Consider the following 18,590-nt stretch of genomic DNA (forward strand, 5'->3'; position numbering starts at 1 on the left):
TTACATAGACAATCTTGCATCTTCCGTGGTAGGTACATACATGTGCATCATTCTGATGGTTGACCATGGTTGACAGCATGTTACAAGGTGAAGGACCACTGTGTTACAAGTCAACGAACACCGTCACCTTGGAATCATACTACAAAACAACCTCCAATGGAACTCACATGTCACGCACATAACCAATCCAAAAAAACTTCTTCACCAACTTCGCAAAGCACGAGGCCAACATAACACTCCCAGTCTGCTCGTAATCTACACCGCCAACATTCGCCCGGTTACAGAGTACGGCAGTCTCGTGTTGTCCAACACCACCCGCACACAGAAGGACCAATTAGAACGCGTTCAGCCATGAGCAGCCCGTATCTGCTTGCGGATCCCCTTTTTGCACCAGTCCATCACAGCTCACTTCTTCATCATCTCCAACTAAGTTACTTCCCACATTAGTCTCCCGGCAAATCTTACGACAGGTTACCCTTGCCCACAACATCAAGTACATCTGCGCTCCCCTTCACCTGCAACAGCCTCACCTTGCACGACCAATTGCAGAGCAGCCATATGCACTACGACACATGAGAACATACACATTGAGAACATCACACACATACCGACACACCAACTCACCCATCAACCTGTCCTTTCACAATTTCAACCAACTACCCCCGACCTGCGTGAAACAAATAGCAAGCATGCGTTTAAATCAATGCCGTCTTGCCTCATTCTATCATCCATATGCTCCTGTAGTAACTCACACTGTGCCCCATCCCCCTGCAATGTGTTGGTTTCCTTACTTGTTAGACTGATTTTATATGATTCTGGACTGATTTGAATCATTATTATCTTCCTTATTGGCCATGGGCCATCGTGGAAATAAAGAATAATAGTAATAATAGTGTTCGGAAACAGTGACCTTACTACAACCATCTATGGTTGGCAGAGCCCCGGTCTTGCAACCATTTTTTATTTATTTACTTCAACGAAGTATTTATTCAACATCTTATGGCTTCGGATGGCAGCCAAAACGGGAAGATGTGGGTGATAGCCAACCATGGTAAAAGAAGGAGAAGATTATATACATGAAAAGGAAACAGCCGAAAAGCTATAATGATTAGTTTTTTTATTATAGTGCACGCAGTCATCAGCAGGCCCTCAGATTCACTTTAAATTCTTTCAATGATGCAGAAGTCTTCAAGGAGTCGGGAAGTAGTAGCCACGCACAGTAGCCCTGGAAGAATGGCGATCTTGTGAATTGCGTTGACTTGGCCTTGGGAAGAGACACTCTGTTTCTGGTTGAGTGGCTCGAAACAAACCAGTTATAAGGCTTTATATGTTCAGGAACACAACCCAAGAGCATTCGATGAACCAATATACAGAGGCAAGTTAGTCGGCGTTGCTCTAATGGAGTAGTCTGAGCTAATAAGTACAACTCTCTGGAGGGAAAGGAAGGTTTCTTCGAGAACAAAATTTTAAAACTTTCTTATGATGAACTTCAATGGAATCGGATAAGACCTTAGCTAGGCCACACCAGGCTGTGGCAGCATATTCAAACAATGGAGGGATATACGTTTTATTTATAGCTGAACGGCACGGAATAGAGAGATGTTTACAATGACTTTTAATATAGCCAAGAGCACTGACTTTATTACAAATGTAATCTACATGAGCCGCCCGGGACATGGATGAATCGAACATTACCCCTAGGTGTTTGTGCTCCTTTACCGTCTGAATTTCTGTGGGTGAATTGGGAAAGGTGAACTTAAACATTGAGACAGAATCTGTTAGAAACAGTACTCTGGTTTTTGAAACGTTTGGCTGAAGCTTCCAACTGGACATCCAGGTGACAATCATATTTATCGCGTCTTGCAACTCAGACTCAAGCTGTTTGACAGTTTTACTGTGGCGCAAAGCAGCTATATCGTCAGCAAACAATGACATTCCAGAAACATGACTTGGTAGATCATTAACATACAAAACAAAAAGCAATGGTCCAAGAATTGAGCCCTGAGGCACCCCCAACAGCACGGGTAGCTTTGGCGAGTCTGCTCCCGACACGGACACAAACTGGCTTCTCCCAGAAAGATTGCTCTCTATCCACTTCAACGGTGTGTCAGAGATGTTAAAGATGACTTGAAGCTTCCTCAAGAGACCTCTATGCCACACTGTGTCGAACGCCTTTGCAAGATCGAAGAAGCAAATGCCCGTGTACAACTTTTCTGCTCTTGCTCCGATAATGTCCTGTACAAGGCGAGTCAGCTGCAGTGAAGTCGAGTCTCCAAGACGAAAGCCAGACTGAGCAGGGTGAATGGCAGGGGCAACATGGCTATACAACTGATCATAAAATATTCGTTCACATAATTTTGAAATGCATGATAAGAGAGAGAGAGATCGGCCTGTAATTTCCAGGAGTAGCTTTACTACCTTTGCCCTTAAACATCGGCGTTATTTTGGCCAATTTCCATGCCGATGGAAACTTCCCTGTTCTGAAAGACAAATTAAATAGAGAGAAGACATAGAGGATATGATAATGATGGTGCTAGAGCCTTAACAACTTCATTAGAGATGCCGTCCATACCAGGCGATTTGTTAACCTCTCTGATTCCGCCGAAAAACGCGTTGCTCCCATGTCGCAATGGTGGCCTGGGACTCATCATCCCCACCGGTTTATCCAGCCAGTTCTCCGTCTCTGTCTTCATCACCAAACCACTAGTGGAAAGGCTACTGAAGCAGGAGGAATCCACTGAAGACGTGTTTGCTGCCATCAAAGCCGCCAAGTTGGATGTACGTGTGACCACACGCCATTATCAAGCTGTGGCCCTGTCCTCCTTCAGGGACCAGCTCAGTCTGGACGACCAACGGATCCTGGATCTGGCTGCAGAGAAGGGTGCCTCAAGTTGGCTCACGTGTCGGCCATCTCGCCGCTTTCAGTTCACGATGCCGAAGTTGTTGTTGTTGTTGTTGTTGTTGTTGTTGTTGTTGTTGTTGTTGTTGTTGTTGTTGTTGTTGTTGTTGTTGTTGTTTTATTTATTTATTTATTTATTTATTTATTCAACATCTCCTGGCCCGTCCGAAGACTGCCAATAAACATGAGAGGTCAGGTGATAGCCAACCACGGCAAGCTAAAAGGGAAAAAAAAAAGAAAGATGCTGTCAGAGAGGGAAAGGAGATAGGGAGAGAAAAAAAGAAAGGGAGGCACATTAATAATACATGGGATCACTTCGGATGAGACAGTGTGGAAAGCTGGACTGTGAATTTCCTGATATCCTGGCATGTCTTAATGCTAGTAGGCAGGTTTGACCAAAGGGAGTATGCTGAGAAGAAAGGGGATTTCAAAAACAGAGAGGAACTAGCTCGGGGCAGTGATAAGGCATTGCGTGTTGGTCTAGTGGTAACAAACCAGTTGTACTGGTTTGTTGTTGTTGTTGTTGTTGTTGTAGAAGTTTATTTAACGTCGCACCACAAACAGGCCATTTCGCCTCCTTTGATACATGTGGACGACAGAAGGAATGAGAGCGAAGTCGGGATTTCGCGATGCCTTGTGCCTACGATGCGGCTGGACCCCTCCCCGACTGCCACTTTTGAACCCATTGCGTCTGCGGCAAGCAGTTTGACACGACGCATGCACTGTCGTGTTCAGTTGGTGGCTTCCCTGGAATGCGGCACAATGAGATTCGCGACCTCACCGCCAACTAATTACTTGCTGCGGGAAGTAGCCCACGATGTCTGTGTGGAGCCTGCACTGGAGCCCCTGTCTGGTGAAATGTTCCCTCTTCGGTCGACCAACATCGAAGACCATGCTAGGCTGGAGGTGGCAGCGCGGGGGTTGTATGAGAGTAGGTTTGAGAGGACAATGTTTGATGTTCGGGTGTTCAACCCTTTTGTCCCCTCAAATCGAAACCTTACACTCTCGTCTGTCTACAGAAAGCATGAGCAGGAGAAGCGGAGGAAATATGAGTGGCGAGTTCTGGAGGTAGAGCACTCCTGGTGTCCCGTCACTTCGGAGCGTGACGTCTCGTCGCGCGACATTTCGAAGCGGTCATTTCGAAGACAGTCAGTTAGGAACGGGGACACTTCGAAGTGTGTCAAATTCGGCGCCAGACGATTCGACGAGACTGACCAGTTCGGAGAATGGCCACGACATCGCCTGTTCATTTCGTCGTCACACCCGCTTTTGCTGGGAGAAAAATCGCACTTCTTTTCGCCTGTTCATTTCACGACTCCCTGGTTTGAACTTTTCGGCTGCTCATTTCACGACTCCCTGGTTATAACTCTACACCTCCGTCCTTCAAAAGCAATGGCTTTTGCTGGGAGAAGAATCGCACCTCTTTTCGCCTGTTCATTTCACGACTCCCTGGTTTTAACTTTTCGCCTGTTCATTTCACGACTCCCTGGTTTTAACTTTACACCTTCGTCGTTCAAAAGCAATGGCACCAGACTAATTACCACAGATTCTTGTCGAGGTCGACGATGGCTGAGGAACAACCCGACTATGTTGGCATCACAACTTGACACAAGCCGAGGAAGACCAAAGCTTTAAGGGGGGACGGGAGGTTCAGAGGGTCAAAAAATGAATTTCTGAGTTTTGAACTTTTTGCTATGGAATCTTGTCTTAGGATATTTGAAGCGCCAGAATTTCAAATTTGAGCGTAATCGGTTTAGTAGAAGTGGAGTTATGAGCTAAAGTATGTCGAGATAAATTTCAAATGTACATACTCAAATGTTTACAATTGCCTAATTTTGTGACTTTGGTTTAGTCCAAAATCAAGCGTTTTTGATTCAACTTCGCCAGGTAAGCGACCCTGGCTTCTGTTTTTGTAGTCATGGAGAGCTGCCACGTGCTTCCTTGATCGCGTATGACGTTCTGCAGCGCCACGACGCCCACGCGAAGGAAAAAATCTTTGTTTTTTTGTTTGTGATCGTGAAAGTGAACAATTAAATTATTTTACATGGGGAACCGAAAGAGAAGCACCAGCAGCTCTGGAAGTGGCCATAGGAGGAAGAAAGGGAGATACTACGCCCCAAAGCAGTCAAGCTCTGTACCAGTTGTGGAAGAAGGCACCGTTGAAGCGGCGCAGAGCGCTTCCTCTCGGAAGATTTCGTCGAGGCCAAAATGGCTTAGTGATAATTATGGTCATGGAATTTGAATCTGAGCTTGTGTGCTCGAGTGACAGTGATTCAGACGAGTCGTCCAGTGATAGCTGCCAGGAGTATGATGATGATGCATTCTATCCTGATGTTGAGGAGTCTGTCTCTGGCTACAAGATCGTGGATTTACAGTGTCTCCAGGAACTGATGGATCAATTTACTGTCTGTAGGAAGTGCACGAAGGGAGACATGATCGTCAGTAACTGTCATGACACTGGACTTGGATCGACCCTGCGACTTCAATGCGCTTTGTGTGGACACAGTGGAAGTACGTCTCTGAGCAAGAAAATTTGCAGGAGCTATGATCTGAATTGACGATCTGTACTGGCGATGCGATGCATTGGACGTGGCCATGGTGGACTCCGAAAGTTTTGCGGCGTAATGAATTTTCCTGCTCCTGTAACGGAGAAAGCGTACCGCAGCCACCAGGAAGTTGTCCTTGCTGCAGCCGTAAAGCTAGCTGAAACTGACATGGTTCAATCCGCAGCTGAGTTGCGTGCCATGACAGATTCCACCCACGTCGCAGTGACGTTCGACGGCACTTGGATGCGCAGGGGATATTCGTCGCTGTATGGTGTGTTCGCGTGCATCTCCTTCCAGAGCGGCCGTGTACTGGACATCACAGTGAAGGGTCGATACTGTCACGAATGTAAGATCTGGACTGAGAAGAAGCGAAGTGGTGCAATCACGGAGGAAGCCTTTTCAACCTGGCTGGATAATCACAAGTGCAGCATAAACACAGCGGCATCTGCACCCGGTATGGAGAGTGAAGCTGCGTGCGATATTTGGCAGCGGTCTGTGGGCACACGCGGAGGCCTCATAAGAACCCTCTCCCAAAGGCTGTGTTCGAAGTCGTGAAGCCCATCTACATGCAGCTGTCCGAACGAAGTCTGCTGGAGCGCTGCCAGATGGGTGCAACGCAGAATGCGAACGAGTCGTTCAACAACGTCATTTGGAGAATGCGTCCGAAGGAAGGCTTCTGCTCCGTCGACACCGTTCAGCTGGCAAGTAGTTTGGCAGTGCTCAACTTCAACAACGGCGCTATCACCTTGCTCAGTGTGCTGAAAGAGTGTGGATGCATTGATGGCAATCACACGAAGGCAGCGCTTGAGCTAGAAGACCAATGGCGTGTGAAGAAGTCCCTCCGCAAGTCATCAGCACTGGAAAAGGAGAGCAGGAAAAGGAGAAGGAGGCAGAGGAAAGGCTGGGAGGAGACCACTATTGAGAAAGAGGGCACTACATATGACAAAGGTGGTTTCTGAATGGCAACTTCAGGTCAGATATGTGAAAATATTTCAGTAGCACTCCACTATCAGTCCTTTTTATGTAATTTTTAGGTGCATTTTTCACTGATTTTAGGGGTATTATGGGCACTCCGCGCAGTTTTTTAGAAATGCTGTACATATCTTGTATGTAAAAGTATATATTTTCTGGTTCTGTACGGTCCATTCTAGATCCGTTGCCTTCTTAGGACACAAGATCTTCTGTTAGAAACAAAATAATGGACCTTGAACTTCAGTCAAGTTATCTTGCGCACGTGCATTGTTATTTCAAGGCTGCAGTGGCACACCATGGGAACTGTAATCGCATTGTGCTTAGGCAACAGCCCTAGCCCCTTGGTACCTGATCATTTTGCAGTGTTATGTGTTTATCTTCAAGTGACCGTGTTTGAGAAAAACTGCGCAGAAATCATGCCCGGCTATCGCATTTTTTCCAAAATTGCTTTCCTGCATTTCTCCATGATACCAGTATACTTTCCACAGTTCTTGGTTGCAATGTCGTCAGTGGATGTCAAGGAACATATACTGAAAATTTGAAGGAATTCTGATGTTTGAGTGCTGAGATTCAAGCGAATTTATAACGGGCACTGCAATAGGGCTTGAAAGTGATGACGTCAAAAACGGCCAAGGAGTACTAAGTTGACATCAGATTTCTATTTTGGATCCACTAAGGTGTGACTTTGCTATTGCCTCAGTATGTGGGTGCATAGCAACCCACTCATGTCGTATGCAGGGGTGACTTTTACTTCGCCACCAGTTGTAACCCCGCCCCCAGTAGCCAAATCAGTCAGTTTCACTGGTTACATCACCTTGCTGAGAGTAAGACGGCTTGAAATGTGCTTGGATCCATACAAAAACTGGATCCAAGTGGATCCAATTTTTGAATTTTTGAAATTGTTGCTATGCTGTGACGTAGCACTTTCAAGCCCTATATGGCCAGCGAACCTCCCGTCCCCCCTTAAATCAGCCTTCACCGCGTATACCGCAAGGTATTTTGCACATGATGTGCGCGACTGCGCGTGCATGACTCTACCATGTATACATGTACCACGTGATCAGAAGTACTGGATCATGGATGGAGTACTAAAATGCCGGGTACAGTGCACCGGTATTTTACTACACCTAGCATGCACGCAACACCCGCAAAAAATCAGTTTTTCATGTTCATAATTATCTCTTTCTTTTCACGTTCACAAGAAGTGAGTTACGAGTACAGTAGTAGTCGCCCTTCAAACGGTCTTGTCGCTTGAGTTTTGGCCTTTGGCCTGTGGAGCTGGGTTGGCGAGCAGAGTTTGTATTCATCACCGCAGCTATGGCGGAAAGAAAGCCGCGTGTAGATACTGGTGGAAAGGTGATCACGGCAACGAAACGGTAAGTGTTACTGGCATTGGAAATTTTGAGAATTTTTGTAAAATTGCACGCCTCGATTTGTAATTGTTCATACACAACCGAATGTGTAGGGCTAGGCCAGATGGAGACGATGCTGAGCTGGACCTCAAGGCGAAAATCGCGGCTGGTAAATTTGACCCTCCTCCTTCAGCAGCTGACGGCCTAAAGAAGGAACAGTCTGGAACGAATCCGTTCAACAACAGGCCATTCTCGAAGCGGTACTTTGAGATCCTGAGCAAGCGAACTCAGCTTCCGGTCTGGGAATACCGTGAGCAGTTCATCAACACATTGATGTCCACGCAGTGCATGGTGCTTGTTGGTGAGACTGGCAGTGGAAAAACAACACAGGTATTTCTATATTATGTTCTTGCCAACTTACAATGGCAATAATTTATTATTTAATTTAATAATTAAAAAAAGAGGACCATAAGTTTACAATCTGAAACTCGGGTCACTCGGGTTGCACTTTCTGACTGTATATAGTATCTAGTTACAGTGGCGGAGAGTTACTCTTAACTCGTTTCCATATGTCCTTTTTCCTTTCTATAAGTTTACAAGTTATCCGTTTTGTCCAACACTAACGCTTATATTAGCAGAATACTGTTGAGTCAAAATTGTGCAACAATTAGCATGAAAACTGACGGATGAGATCCTGACATTCAACGACCTGATGCTTACCTTCCAAGTTGGAAGGCTGCTGGTTTGCGCATTCTAGATGCGATGCAGCTAAGCATCAGGTCGTTGAATGTCAGGATCTCATCAGTCAGTTTTTGTGCTAATTGTTGCACATTTTTGACTCAACAGTATTCTACTTATAACCGTTAGGACAAAACGGATAACTTGTAAACTTATGGTCCTCTTTTTTAATTTTAATCCTTGGCTCTCCATCCGAGTTAAATTTAATAATTATTGTTATTGTCCGTTAGCGTCTTTCCCTCAAACCAGTGAATATTATTAATGAGAAATGTTCTCTTGGTGTTAAGTACTGTTAACCCTTTGTAACCCCACTGAAAGTACGACAATTTACTCACCTTCGTATAACATGCACTTTCGCTTGTATCTCTGCCAAACATCCACCGATTTTTACAAACTTGCCACTACTGGAAAGGTATTTACAAGACGAAGCGAATCATACCAGACTCAAGCCAGCTACCTGCACGGCTTCTGGTCTGAGTGGCCTAGAATGCCGCTCAAAACAGCAGCCGTGCGCGAACAGCTCCAGCAAAGTTTAAACAGCCGCTATTCCATTCTCCTTCATCACATCCATCGACTTCAAGCAAACTACAGCGGAAAGCTTGTTTCAAGCGCAAAATTTTGGTGTGCAGCATGTTTGAGTATGACGTAGCACTCCGGGGAAACCCCCTGCCAAGTGCAGTGTGAAAATTTGAATTTTTCGATCGGAGTGAATGTTTCAGTTTTCCTCCGACCTCGAGTCTCACCACGGCGGTATCGTACCTCGTAGAGACTTCGGATAACTTCGACGTGATAGCCAAGGTTCCTCTCGAAACATAGATCCTTTGTTTATGAAAATCGGTGAAGGAACACCAGAGATACATTTTTTTAGTGCCACTGTATATCGATCGATATCGATCGATGGGGTCACAAAGGGTTAATGTTTCAATATGCGCGAGGTTCAGTTTGGGAATTCTTTCTTGGAACCCAAATGCCTGTAGAGGTGCAAGACTTAATCAGAGGCGTTGCAGCCGGTCCGGCTTAGGCCGGACCACTTTTTTTTAACACAATGCCAAAAGTACCCAGAATGCAGGATTTTGCACCCTAATTTTAAATTTTCCCGGGGGAGACCCCCTCCAGCCGACCACCTCCAATGGCAGTGCCATGCGCCTGACCATGGGATCCGAGCAGTCTTGCTTGCTATTGCATATGTATAATGTGATACACGCACACCTCGCCCTGTGAGATTTCTGATAGATTCTCTCGTCTTCATTTCGGTGTGTGTGTGATTCTGTGCGATGTCTGCAGATTCCCCAGTGGTGCGTAGAGCTGATGCATCATGGAGGAATGGGCAATGGTGTGGCGTGCACGCAGCCGCGTCGAGTGGCCGCCATGAGTGTAGCGCAACGTGTTGCAGACGAAATGGACGTCGTTCTCGGTCAGACCGTGGGATACACGATCCGTTTTGAGGACTGCAGCTCACAGGCAACCAGAATGAAGTGAGTACATGCACATGTGCAGTGCCATGTACTGTCGTTTTGCACTGCATAAGGCTGAGCTGTTTCCCTGGTGCAGTGTGAGTTTGGATGATATGAGCCCTGATGGTAAAGGATACTGGACGACAAGAGAGCGCGTGCTGCTCAGGGCTCTCGCTATGCTATCACATTGCCTGTGCCTCTTGCCCGCTCTCTGGTGGTATATAATTTGAATACTGCCGGCCAACACACACACACACACACAATAAATGGCGCTGGACCCTGACGTATTACTTTATACGCCATTTTGCATAGCTTCGGAAGTAAATTACGATTCCCTAGTCTTTGCAGCATGTGATTGCGTACAAACAGCGGTGCAAAAGTACCCGTTATTACATAGCATTTTCTTGCCCTGGAGGTTAAGTTTCATCAGGACTTGTTCTGTTCATGATACTAATAAGAGCTTCTCCTCGGTCTCCTTTTCCGTCCATGTTTCACCACCTATCGCACCTCTGTTTTGCTGAATCTTTGCTTAGTCAAATCTATGTGATGTCACTGCATTGCATTTTCTAATTACAATAGCGTGTTTCTGAATGTTGGTGCTGATGACCTTCTACTCTAGTGACACCCGGTGTGCATCTAGCCAGTGTTCGTATCTGTATGCCCGTACACTTCTGTCTTCAGGTACATGACAGACGGTATGTTGCTGCGTGAAGCCATGACCGATCCGCTCCTGGAAAAGTACGGCATCATTCTGCTCGACGAGGCTCACGAACGGACACTGGCCACTGATATTCTCATGGGCCTGCTGAAAGAGGTAGGCCTTGCCTTGTTCCTTGTACAGTAGATGTAGTGCGGTAGAACACTGATACGACCAAGAGTACATAACCCCCAAGAGTGTGCAACTCCAGCTATGGGGTCTGCGACGGCAGAACTTCACATCACGTGATGAACCCGGACACATTATTTGCACTCTGTGCATGATAGATACAGGGTTGTACGCAACCCAGCTTTGGGTACAACACTCTTGTGGTCACTTTGCACTGTTTGCCAGCATAACCTTTTGAACCATGTCAAGTGATGTGAAGTTCTGCCGTCGCAGCACAGCATAGAGGTTGTGCAGGCAGTTGCACACTCTTGGCGGTTATGTACTCTTGATACAACGCACCTCCACGGGCAGTAGGACAGTGTACTTGCTATCCAAGTTACTTCTTATCCCAACATACATGTACATGATTGTACATACCTCAGTGTGGACCAATACACCCGCGCTCCCTGTAATGTCCGCACTAAGCAAGAGTCGTATCAGAGTATGTGCTTAGTGAGCTCCACTGTTCACTGTATTTGTAGTGAATGTGCACTATGCCGATAAGCTAGCTGTGTGCAGTAGAACTACAATTTTTTGTTAGCGAAAACTTTCGTTAGAAGTCTCATTCTAGTCTTTTGTTGGAACTTATCTTCGCTAATTTCACAGCAGAGACTGAGGGTGCGCGCACACACACACACACACACACACACACACACACACACACACACACACGACTATGCAGGTGACGGTGTGTGGGTGTATATGTGGGCATGTGGGCATTGACGAGTAGGGTGTTTTTCTCTCAACGTTGTGCTGTATCTGTTTTGCTTGCCTGTGCGTGCAGGTGGTGAAAGCACGTACTGATTTGAAGATTGTGATTATGAGTGCCACACTGGATGCTGGCAAGTTCCAGAAGTACTTTGACAAGGCTCCGCTCATGGTAGGCTTGGGTCTTTTTCTAGCTCACAGCTTTTGCATTGTTCTTGTATGAGGGTCATAAATTTACAACCCCATGATGGGTCATCTGTACATGGGGACTCTTGCCTGCTGAGTGTTTCACAGTTTCCTGGTACCGTATTTCCTCGATTAATGGACCATGCTCGAATAATAGACCATGCTCAAATAGTAGACCCTCCTAGAGTCCTCACGGAAAAATAGTAGACCATGCCCAAATAAGAGACCCGAATAAGAGACCCGGTCTCTTATTTGAGTTCATCGCTTTGCGCATGCGCACTAAGAAAGAACGTGGTGGATCAAAAAAGGACGCGATTTTAGGTTGCGCAACTACAATTTTTGTAGTGGCTAGTGCTTTCTTTCATTATTTGAGCACGGTCCACTATATTTTCATCGGCACATCGCTGGAAATGGTGGATTTTTAACACGTCATAAGGCCATCATTTTTTATATCTATGTTTCGCGTCAGTTCAACTTCCAGAATCATATGCGAGAGGTGGAAAAAAATAAAAAGTTGCAAAATAATAAAAAAAGGCTCATCAGAGGTGTATAGAACTGTACATAGCACAAGCTCGTGCATGGTGTACATCCCAAAAGAAAAATCGTACATCGAAGCACAAAATCTGCATCACTGTGGACAGAGGAGGCAACCGTTGGTGCCCTTGCTTCGCTGGATTATTGTACTCAGCCTTCAGCAGCGGTGCAAAGAGCTCCGGAACGACGCATCCTCTCAGCTTGAGGCGATCGATGCGGTCTGTTGTAAGCTCATAGAATACTGCTCGCAGATGCCGAACAAACGATTTACCAACGCTGGCCTCGAGGCCATTTCTGAATCCCAGCTTCGCCGTATGCAACCATACCAGTCCTCACTGATGACTCGCACGATCGTACACTAACTGTGCATGGTTGATGTTTTTTATTTTTTTCCGAAAAAAATCAAAACGTATGCGTGCGGACGACGCGAAACATAGATATAAAAAATGATGGCCTAATATAGAACTTCTATATTATGATTTGTTAAAAATCCACCATTTCCAGCGATGTGCCGATGAAAATATAGTGGACCGTGCTCAAATAATGGACCATGCCCAAATAAGAGACCGGGGGTCCAACCCTCTTCAAAAAACAAAAGACCGGGTCTATTAATCGAGGAAATACGGTATTCAACATATCCTACAGCACTGCTACTCTGTACTTTCAACACGCCCGTGTATATGTTTTGTTGTGGTGCTTTGCAGACAATCCCCGGAAGAACTCATCCTGTCGAGATCTTCTACACCCCGGAGCCCGAGCGTGACTACCTCGAGGCAGCTATCCGAACTGTTGTCCAGATCCACTTGTGCGAAGAGATTGAAGGTGACATTCTTCTTTTCCTCACTGGTCAAGAGGTATGTTGTCGTCTGAGCGGCTGGCTAGTTGTTGATTAGCATGTACCCCCGCACTACGACTGTGTGTTTGCTGGGGATGAATGTGATTGTGTCGCCCCTTTCAGTCATCCCTCACTAAAATTCTACATCATGCGTGCCCTTCTCTTGCCGTCTCAGGAAATTGACGAAGCCTGCAAGCGTCTAAAGCGGGAGATCGATAACTTGGGTCCAGAAGTGGGTGAGATGAAATGCATCCCCCTGTACAGTACACTGCCGCCAAACCAGCAGCAGCGGATTTTCGAGGCAGCGCCACCCACCAAGGAGAACGGCGCCATTGGCCGTAAGGTAGTGGTAGCTACGAACATTGCTGAAACATCGTTAACCATCGATGGAGTAGTGTTCGTCATTGATCCTGGTTTCGCTAAGCAAAAGGTGAGAACTTTGATGTATATCACCTGCTAGGGACCATCCCTATTTTTTATTAATTTTTAGACTCAACACGTGTCAACACGACTGATCACACAGCATGGGGCTGCGTTCCCAAATATAAGTTCGATAAGGTAGCTATTACCGGTGTTTGTTTTTCAAAGGAAATTTCCTGATTTCTTCTCATACCTGCTCTCCCTTCTGCTGTGGTTTGTCAGAACCCCCACTGTAACATTGTGAGTTGTGTAAGGATGTCATGTACCATTGAGCAGTGGCCAGTTGTGTGAAGGCTGTGTGTTCAGGCTGAATTTCAGCAAAAATCGTTATTACTGCTGGTGATTTTTCCATGCCGAGTTTAGGTGCTGTATTTTGTTCAGTGTCTCGTCTATGTTGTAGCTTACCCACACATGGTCTGTGTGCGTGGACGCTTGTGTTGGCCCTGTCTCATAGGTGTATAACCCGCGTGTGCGTGTTGAGTCCTTGCTGGTGTCTGCCATTAGCAAGGCCAGTGCGCAGCAGAGAGCCGGACGAGCTGGTCGTACGCGGCCCGGAAAGTGCTTCCGCCTCTACACAGAGAAGGCGTACAAGTCTGAAATGCAGGACCAGACGTATCCTGAGATCTTGAGGTCTAACCTCGGAACAGTCGTCTTGCAATTGAAGAAATTGGGTATCGATGATTTGGTCCACTTTGACTTCATGGATCCCCCTGGTAAGTTTCAGTTGTTTTCACAAGTTTTGGAAACCAAATCTGTGCTAAATCTGCTATGGCAATGGTTGTCTGTTGGCTATAGACTTTTTGAACAGGCAGGTGTGGGCAGAGTAAGATCGGCTTGACAGCTTTTTATATGTCGCCCATTCCGATGCTCAGTTGTTCTTTCCTCTTTTGTGTGCATGTATGTTCCGCTGCAAGTTCTTGTTTGTAAGCTGTAGAGAGACAACTGATGGTGGAGTCCTGCTGTGTGTCTCTAATAGCACATCCGTCACTGCTGCTCAATGTACTGTGGGAGTGGTACTGAAGCAGTAGACTCATAGGTGTTGTTTTGCGTTTTCTGTCTTGCACTGCACGCAGCGCCCGAGACCCTGATGAGAGCACTGGAAATGTTGAACTACTTGGGCGCACTGGATGACGACGGTGACTTGACTGAACTCGGATCCATCATGGCAGAGTTCCCGCTCGACCCACAGCTGGCCAAGATGGTGATTGCTAGTGCCGACTATGGTTGTAGTAACGAAGTTCTCTCCATCACGGCAATGCTCTCAGGTGAGTATCTGTGTGTGGGTGTGGGAGGGGGGTTGGTGCGTATTTGGGTGGGTGGCCGCATGCCTGTGGGTGTTGGAGAGGGGGGGGGGGGCATCAGAGGTTCTCAGAGTTTGAATGAAGATTGCACAGGGATTGGCTGGCCTCTGCTCAGATTACACTGGCTGCTCATCGGTTAGGAGTGATTTACCTGTACATGTATGCAGAGGGGTTGTTTTACGACGTGAGAACTTTCTGCTCTGCTGTAACTTTAGTGTGATTCCATGATTGTTTTACGATAGTTTGGGGGGAGGGGGGGGGGGCATGGTAGTTCCGAGTGTGGGCCTTAAAAGGCGTGAGTAATAGGCCTGGTTAGTTTTGCTGTCCTGCATGTAGTACCTTGCTTTTGACCGTGTCTGGCCTGCCTCCTCCTCCTGCTCCTGGTACTCACGACTGGCCTGCTTGCTCTGCTGGTGGTGCTGCTACTGGCCGTCCTGCTCGCCGACATTGCTTGTCTGTGCAACCGGATTGGCGTGGCTTCTCCCGTCTATCTGCTGGTCCATGCTCCTGTGGTCACTGGCGCTGTTCGTGGATGCAGTGCCCATGTGCTTCATGCGACCCAATGACGCCAAGAAGCAGGCTGATGAAGCCAAGATGCGCTTTGCGCACATCGATGGAGATCACCTGACACTGCTCAACGTCTACCATGCCTACAAGCAAAGTAAGTGCTGCTCGTGTGTGGGTGTTCGTGTGCTTGTGAGTCTGTCTGTCCAGTGAAGCAGATAATTTTTTGATCTTATCTCTCTCTCTCTCTCTCTCTCTCTCTCTCTCTCTCTCTCTCTCTCTCTCTCTCTCTCGCTCGCTCAGCCTGCCCAGTTGCATGCTAACGTACACTACCATAATTATTGTGTTATCTCAATGGGCGTGTTCAGTGTCTGAATGCATTCGGACATTGAGAACACCGCTGCGCTCTCCGGCCGACCTCAACGCGTTGCCACAGCACACCATCAGCAAAACGACACTTCAGTTGGTACTCTGCTCCTTCAGACAGCAGCTGTTTCGATCATCAGGATCTCGTCAGTGGAGCAGAGTACCAACTGAAGTGTCGTTTTGCTGATGGTGTGCTGTAGCAATATGGTGTTGGTTGGTTTTTCCTGGTTGTACTATATTTCCTGCCGCTTTCACAGTGTACTACTGTCTATGTTACTTGCTTGTGGATAGTCTGGAGAACAAGTTGGTTTGAGAAACTGAAAATTCTGCTGCACCGAATGGGTTTATTTTGGATTATAATTCTTGTATGGGTCTGTTCCTATTTCCCATCCTGCCTCCTTGCTCAGATAAGGAAGACACTCAGTGGTGCTATGAGAACTTTGTAAACTATCGTTCACTGAAGCAGGCAGACAGCGTCAGGGAGCAGCTTGGTCGCATCATGGATCGGTATAACTTGCGCCGTTCCAGCACGGACTTCTCCAGCCGCGACTATTACCTGAACATTCGCAAAGCTCTCGTTTGCGGATTCTTCATGCAGGCAAGTACACTTTCGTGGGTGTGTGTGTGTGGGTGTGTGTGTGTGGTGTTTTGGTTTCATATCTGGCTTTTAAAGAGTTCATTTTCTTGCATTGTACTTTCAACTGTTGCTGTTAGTATTATGTTTTTCTCCGATTATCATGTGCGTTTTGGATGCATATATCCGGACTCGAGAATTCGAAATCCCGGGTGTCGTCCAATATCTGTGCACTGTTGGCTGTTCTTGTTGTCTTAGTTGCTATCCTCATAATGGATTCTGTTGGCGTGGCTGCTCTATCATGGTCACCATGCTCTTGCTCCTTTCTGTGTGCAGGTAGCTCACTTGGAACGTGCCGGTCACTATCTTACGGTAAAGGATAATCAGGTATGTACATTGGAGTGTGTAGCTAAAGCATGCGATTGCTGCGGAATGGAGATGACTGTGTTGCGGTGTGTTCCGTTGTGTGAGCGGGCATGCATGCGTATTCGTTGTACTGTTGTTTAGCAATGACCTTCCGTTTTAAGTCTGCGCCAAGGAGTTATGGAAAGGATGTGTGTTTAGTTTGCAAAGAGATCTGCTTATTTCAGTGAATACTAATGGGGAATACACGATTGTTTGACGACTACCCTTCAACTATCTGCTGTTTGTCTTCTGTTACATGCATAACTGCACTATTATGTTGATCAGGTTGTCCAGCTCCATCCGTCCACATGTCTCGACCACAAGCCCGAGTGGGTTATCTACCACGAGTTTGTACTCACAACCAAGAAGTACATTAGAACAGTCACTGACATGAAGGGTGAATGGTAAGTTGTTTTGGTCATGGCAATGTTGGTAGAAAGTTTTGGAAAAGTTTTTTTTTTTAATGTTGTGGCAATTTTCCTGTGCAAACTCTGAGATTCACCTGTTCAACCTCTGCTTATCCTGACTTCTATCGCAGCTTCATGTACACATGCATGGTGCTTTGCAGTGACCTCTGTCCGTGCTACCACACCTGCCCTGATTCCTTTGCTGGCTTGTTGCTGTTATAACTGTCCTCGTAGGCTGGTGCGCATTGCACCCCACTATTATGACCTGACCAACTTCCCGGAGTGCGAGGCACGGCACGTGCTGGAACGCCTCGTCAAGCGTATTCGACAGGAGCAGCAGGCACCCGGTGTTGCGTAACTGCCCCGCTGTGTCACCTCGCACTGCTAAACCAAACCGGTGTGCATCGTTGCACTGCCGCTGCAGCTGCTTGGATCCTGCTGGTGTGTTGGCTGGTGTTGCCGCAACTCCCCACGCCTTGGATCACCGCTGATTACCAGCATGACTTTGCTCTGTGTTAAGAAGCAGACGGTCGGCACTGGGTCTGCTGGAGTCTCTAGTACCTCCTGAGTCCATGTCTTGTCCACACAAACGTTCCACTTTGAACCTTCTGCCCACCTTGCCGTACAACACGTTGTGCGGGGGCACTAGTACATTGCTGTCGCGTCCATTGCTTCGGCAACTGACAGTCTTAAAAAAGCAAATGACGTAGACACACTGCTGGTCTTATGTCGCACTGAGTGCAAACTTACTTGATCCTTGCTTCTTCTCTTTGTACCTTTTTTTTTATTTAAGTCGAGACATGTTCTAGTGTGAAATGCTGGTGGACTGCGCTTGTCATGTTCATGCCACCTATCTCCACTCATTTTAGATCAGGTGTTTTCTGACTGTGCTATTTTGCTTCATGCTGTTGCTATTGGTGGCCCCAGCTCAGGGCCGCAGCTTGTGTAGCTTGGCTACGGAGAAGATGCACTCGCTGTACATATATTATTTTATCATTAAATCAGTGCATGCTGCTTCTGCTGCTTGCACTTGGACGAGTACAGTAATGGTCTGATCTAAACACCTGACGTCGGCTGACCTTCTCTCGGTGCGAGTTGTGACGTCGTGTGTGTGTGCATGTGTGTCTGTCACGTGTGTGTGTGTGTGTGCGTGCGTGCGTGCTTGGCCCAGGAAGTACTTTTCATGTACAATGCTCCCTGGTATTGACAGTGATGGTCATTGTGCATGCTGCTACATGTACATGTCGCTTATCGGTATCCGCTTGTCCTCAGTTCACTCGTGTTGAACAGGCAGTCCAGTACACCTTGCTGGCCTGGCTTGGCCACGTCCTCCGCTGAACAGCTTGGGTAAAGAGCACGCACATGCATCCTACTACTAGTATAATCAAGAGTCCATAACCCCCGGGGGTTATCATGGTTCTGGACTCTTGGTATAATATAAATTGGCCGTTGCGCGCAGTTGCACAGCCCGCGCTTTTGCACAGCCCTGCCGAAAACCCCCCAGAACGAACAGACACCACATGC

The 18,590-nt window shown here is 47.0% G+C and overlaps 1 protein-coding gene across 1 annotated transcript; it reads left to right on the top strand.

Moving 5' to 3' along the window:
* The first annotated feature begins 7,597 nt into the window (after positions 1-7,597).
* LOC135815539 (putative pre-mRNA-splicing factor ATP-dependent RNA helicase PRP1) lies at positions 7,598-18,144 on the top strand. The gene is made up of 14 exons (XM_065328854.1): positions 7,598-7,793; positions 7,883-8,159; positions 9,792-9,982; positions 10,643-10,775; positions 11,611-11,706; positions 12,959-13,108; positions 13,265-13,519; positions 13,964-14,222; positions 14,583-14,774; positions 15,349-15,471; positions 16,088-16,282; positions 16,595-16,641; positions 16,945-17,063; positions 17,301-18,144. Exons 1-14 carry the CDS (start codon positions 7,735-7,737, stop codon positions 17,422-17,424), a joined length of 2,220 nt encoding a protein of 739 aa, XP_065184926.1. The 5' UTR covers positions 7,598-7,734; the 3' UTR covers positions 17,425-18,144.
* The last annotated feature ends 446 nt before the right edge of the window (positions 18,145-18,590 follow it).

The sequence above is a fragment of the Sycon ciliatum genome, chromosome 4 (assembly GCF_964019385.1).
Source record: "Sycon ciliatum chromosome 4, ocSycCili1.1, whole genome shotgun sequence".
Lineage (NCBI taxonomy): Eukaryota > Metazoa > Porifera > Calcarea > Leucosolenida > Sycettidae > Sycon > Sycon ciliatum.

Coding starts and splice junctions, on each gene's coding strand:
- LOC135815539 (XM_065328854.1), top strand. CDS start 7,735: ATGGCGGAAAGAAAGCCGCGTGTAGATACTGGTGGAAAGGTGATCACG. Junction 8,160..9,791: donor GCAGTGGAAAAACAACACAG/GTATTTCTATAT, acceptor CGATGTCTGCAG/ATTCCCCAGTGGTGCGTAGA. Junction 11,707..12,958: donor TTGACAAGGCTCCGCTCATG/GTAGGCTTGGGT, acceptor GGTGCTTTGCAG/ACAATCCCCGGAAGAACTCA.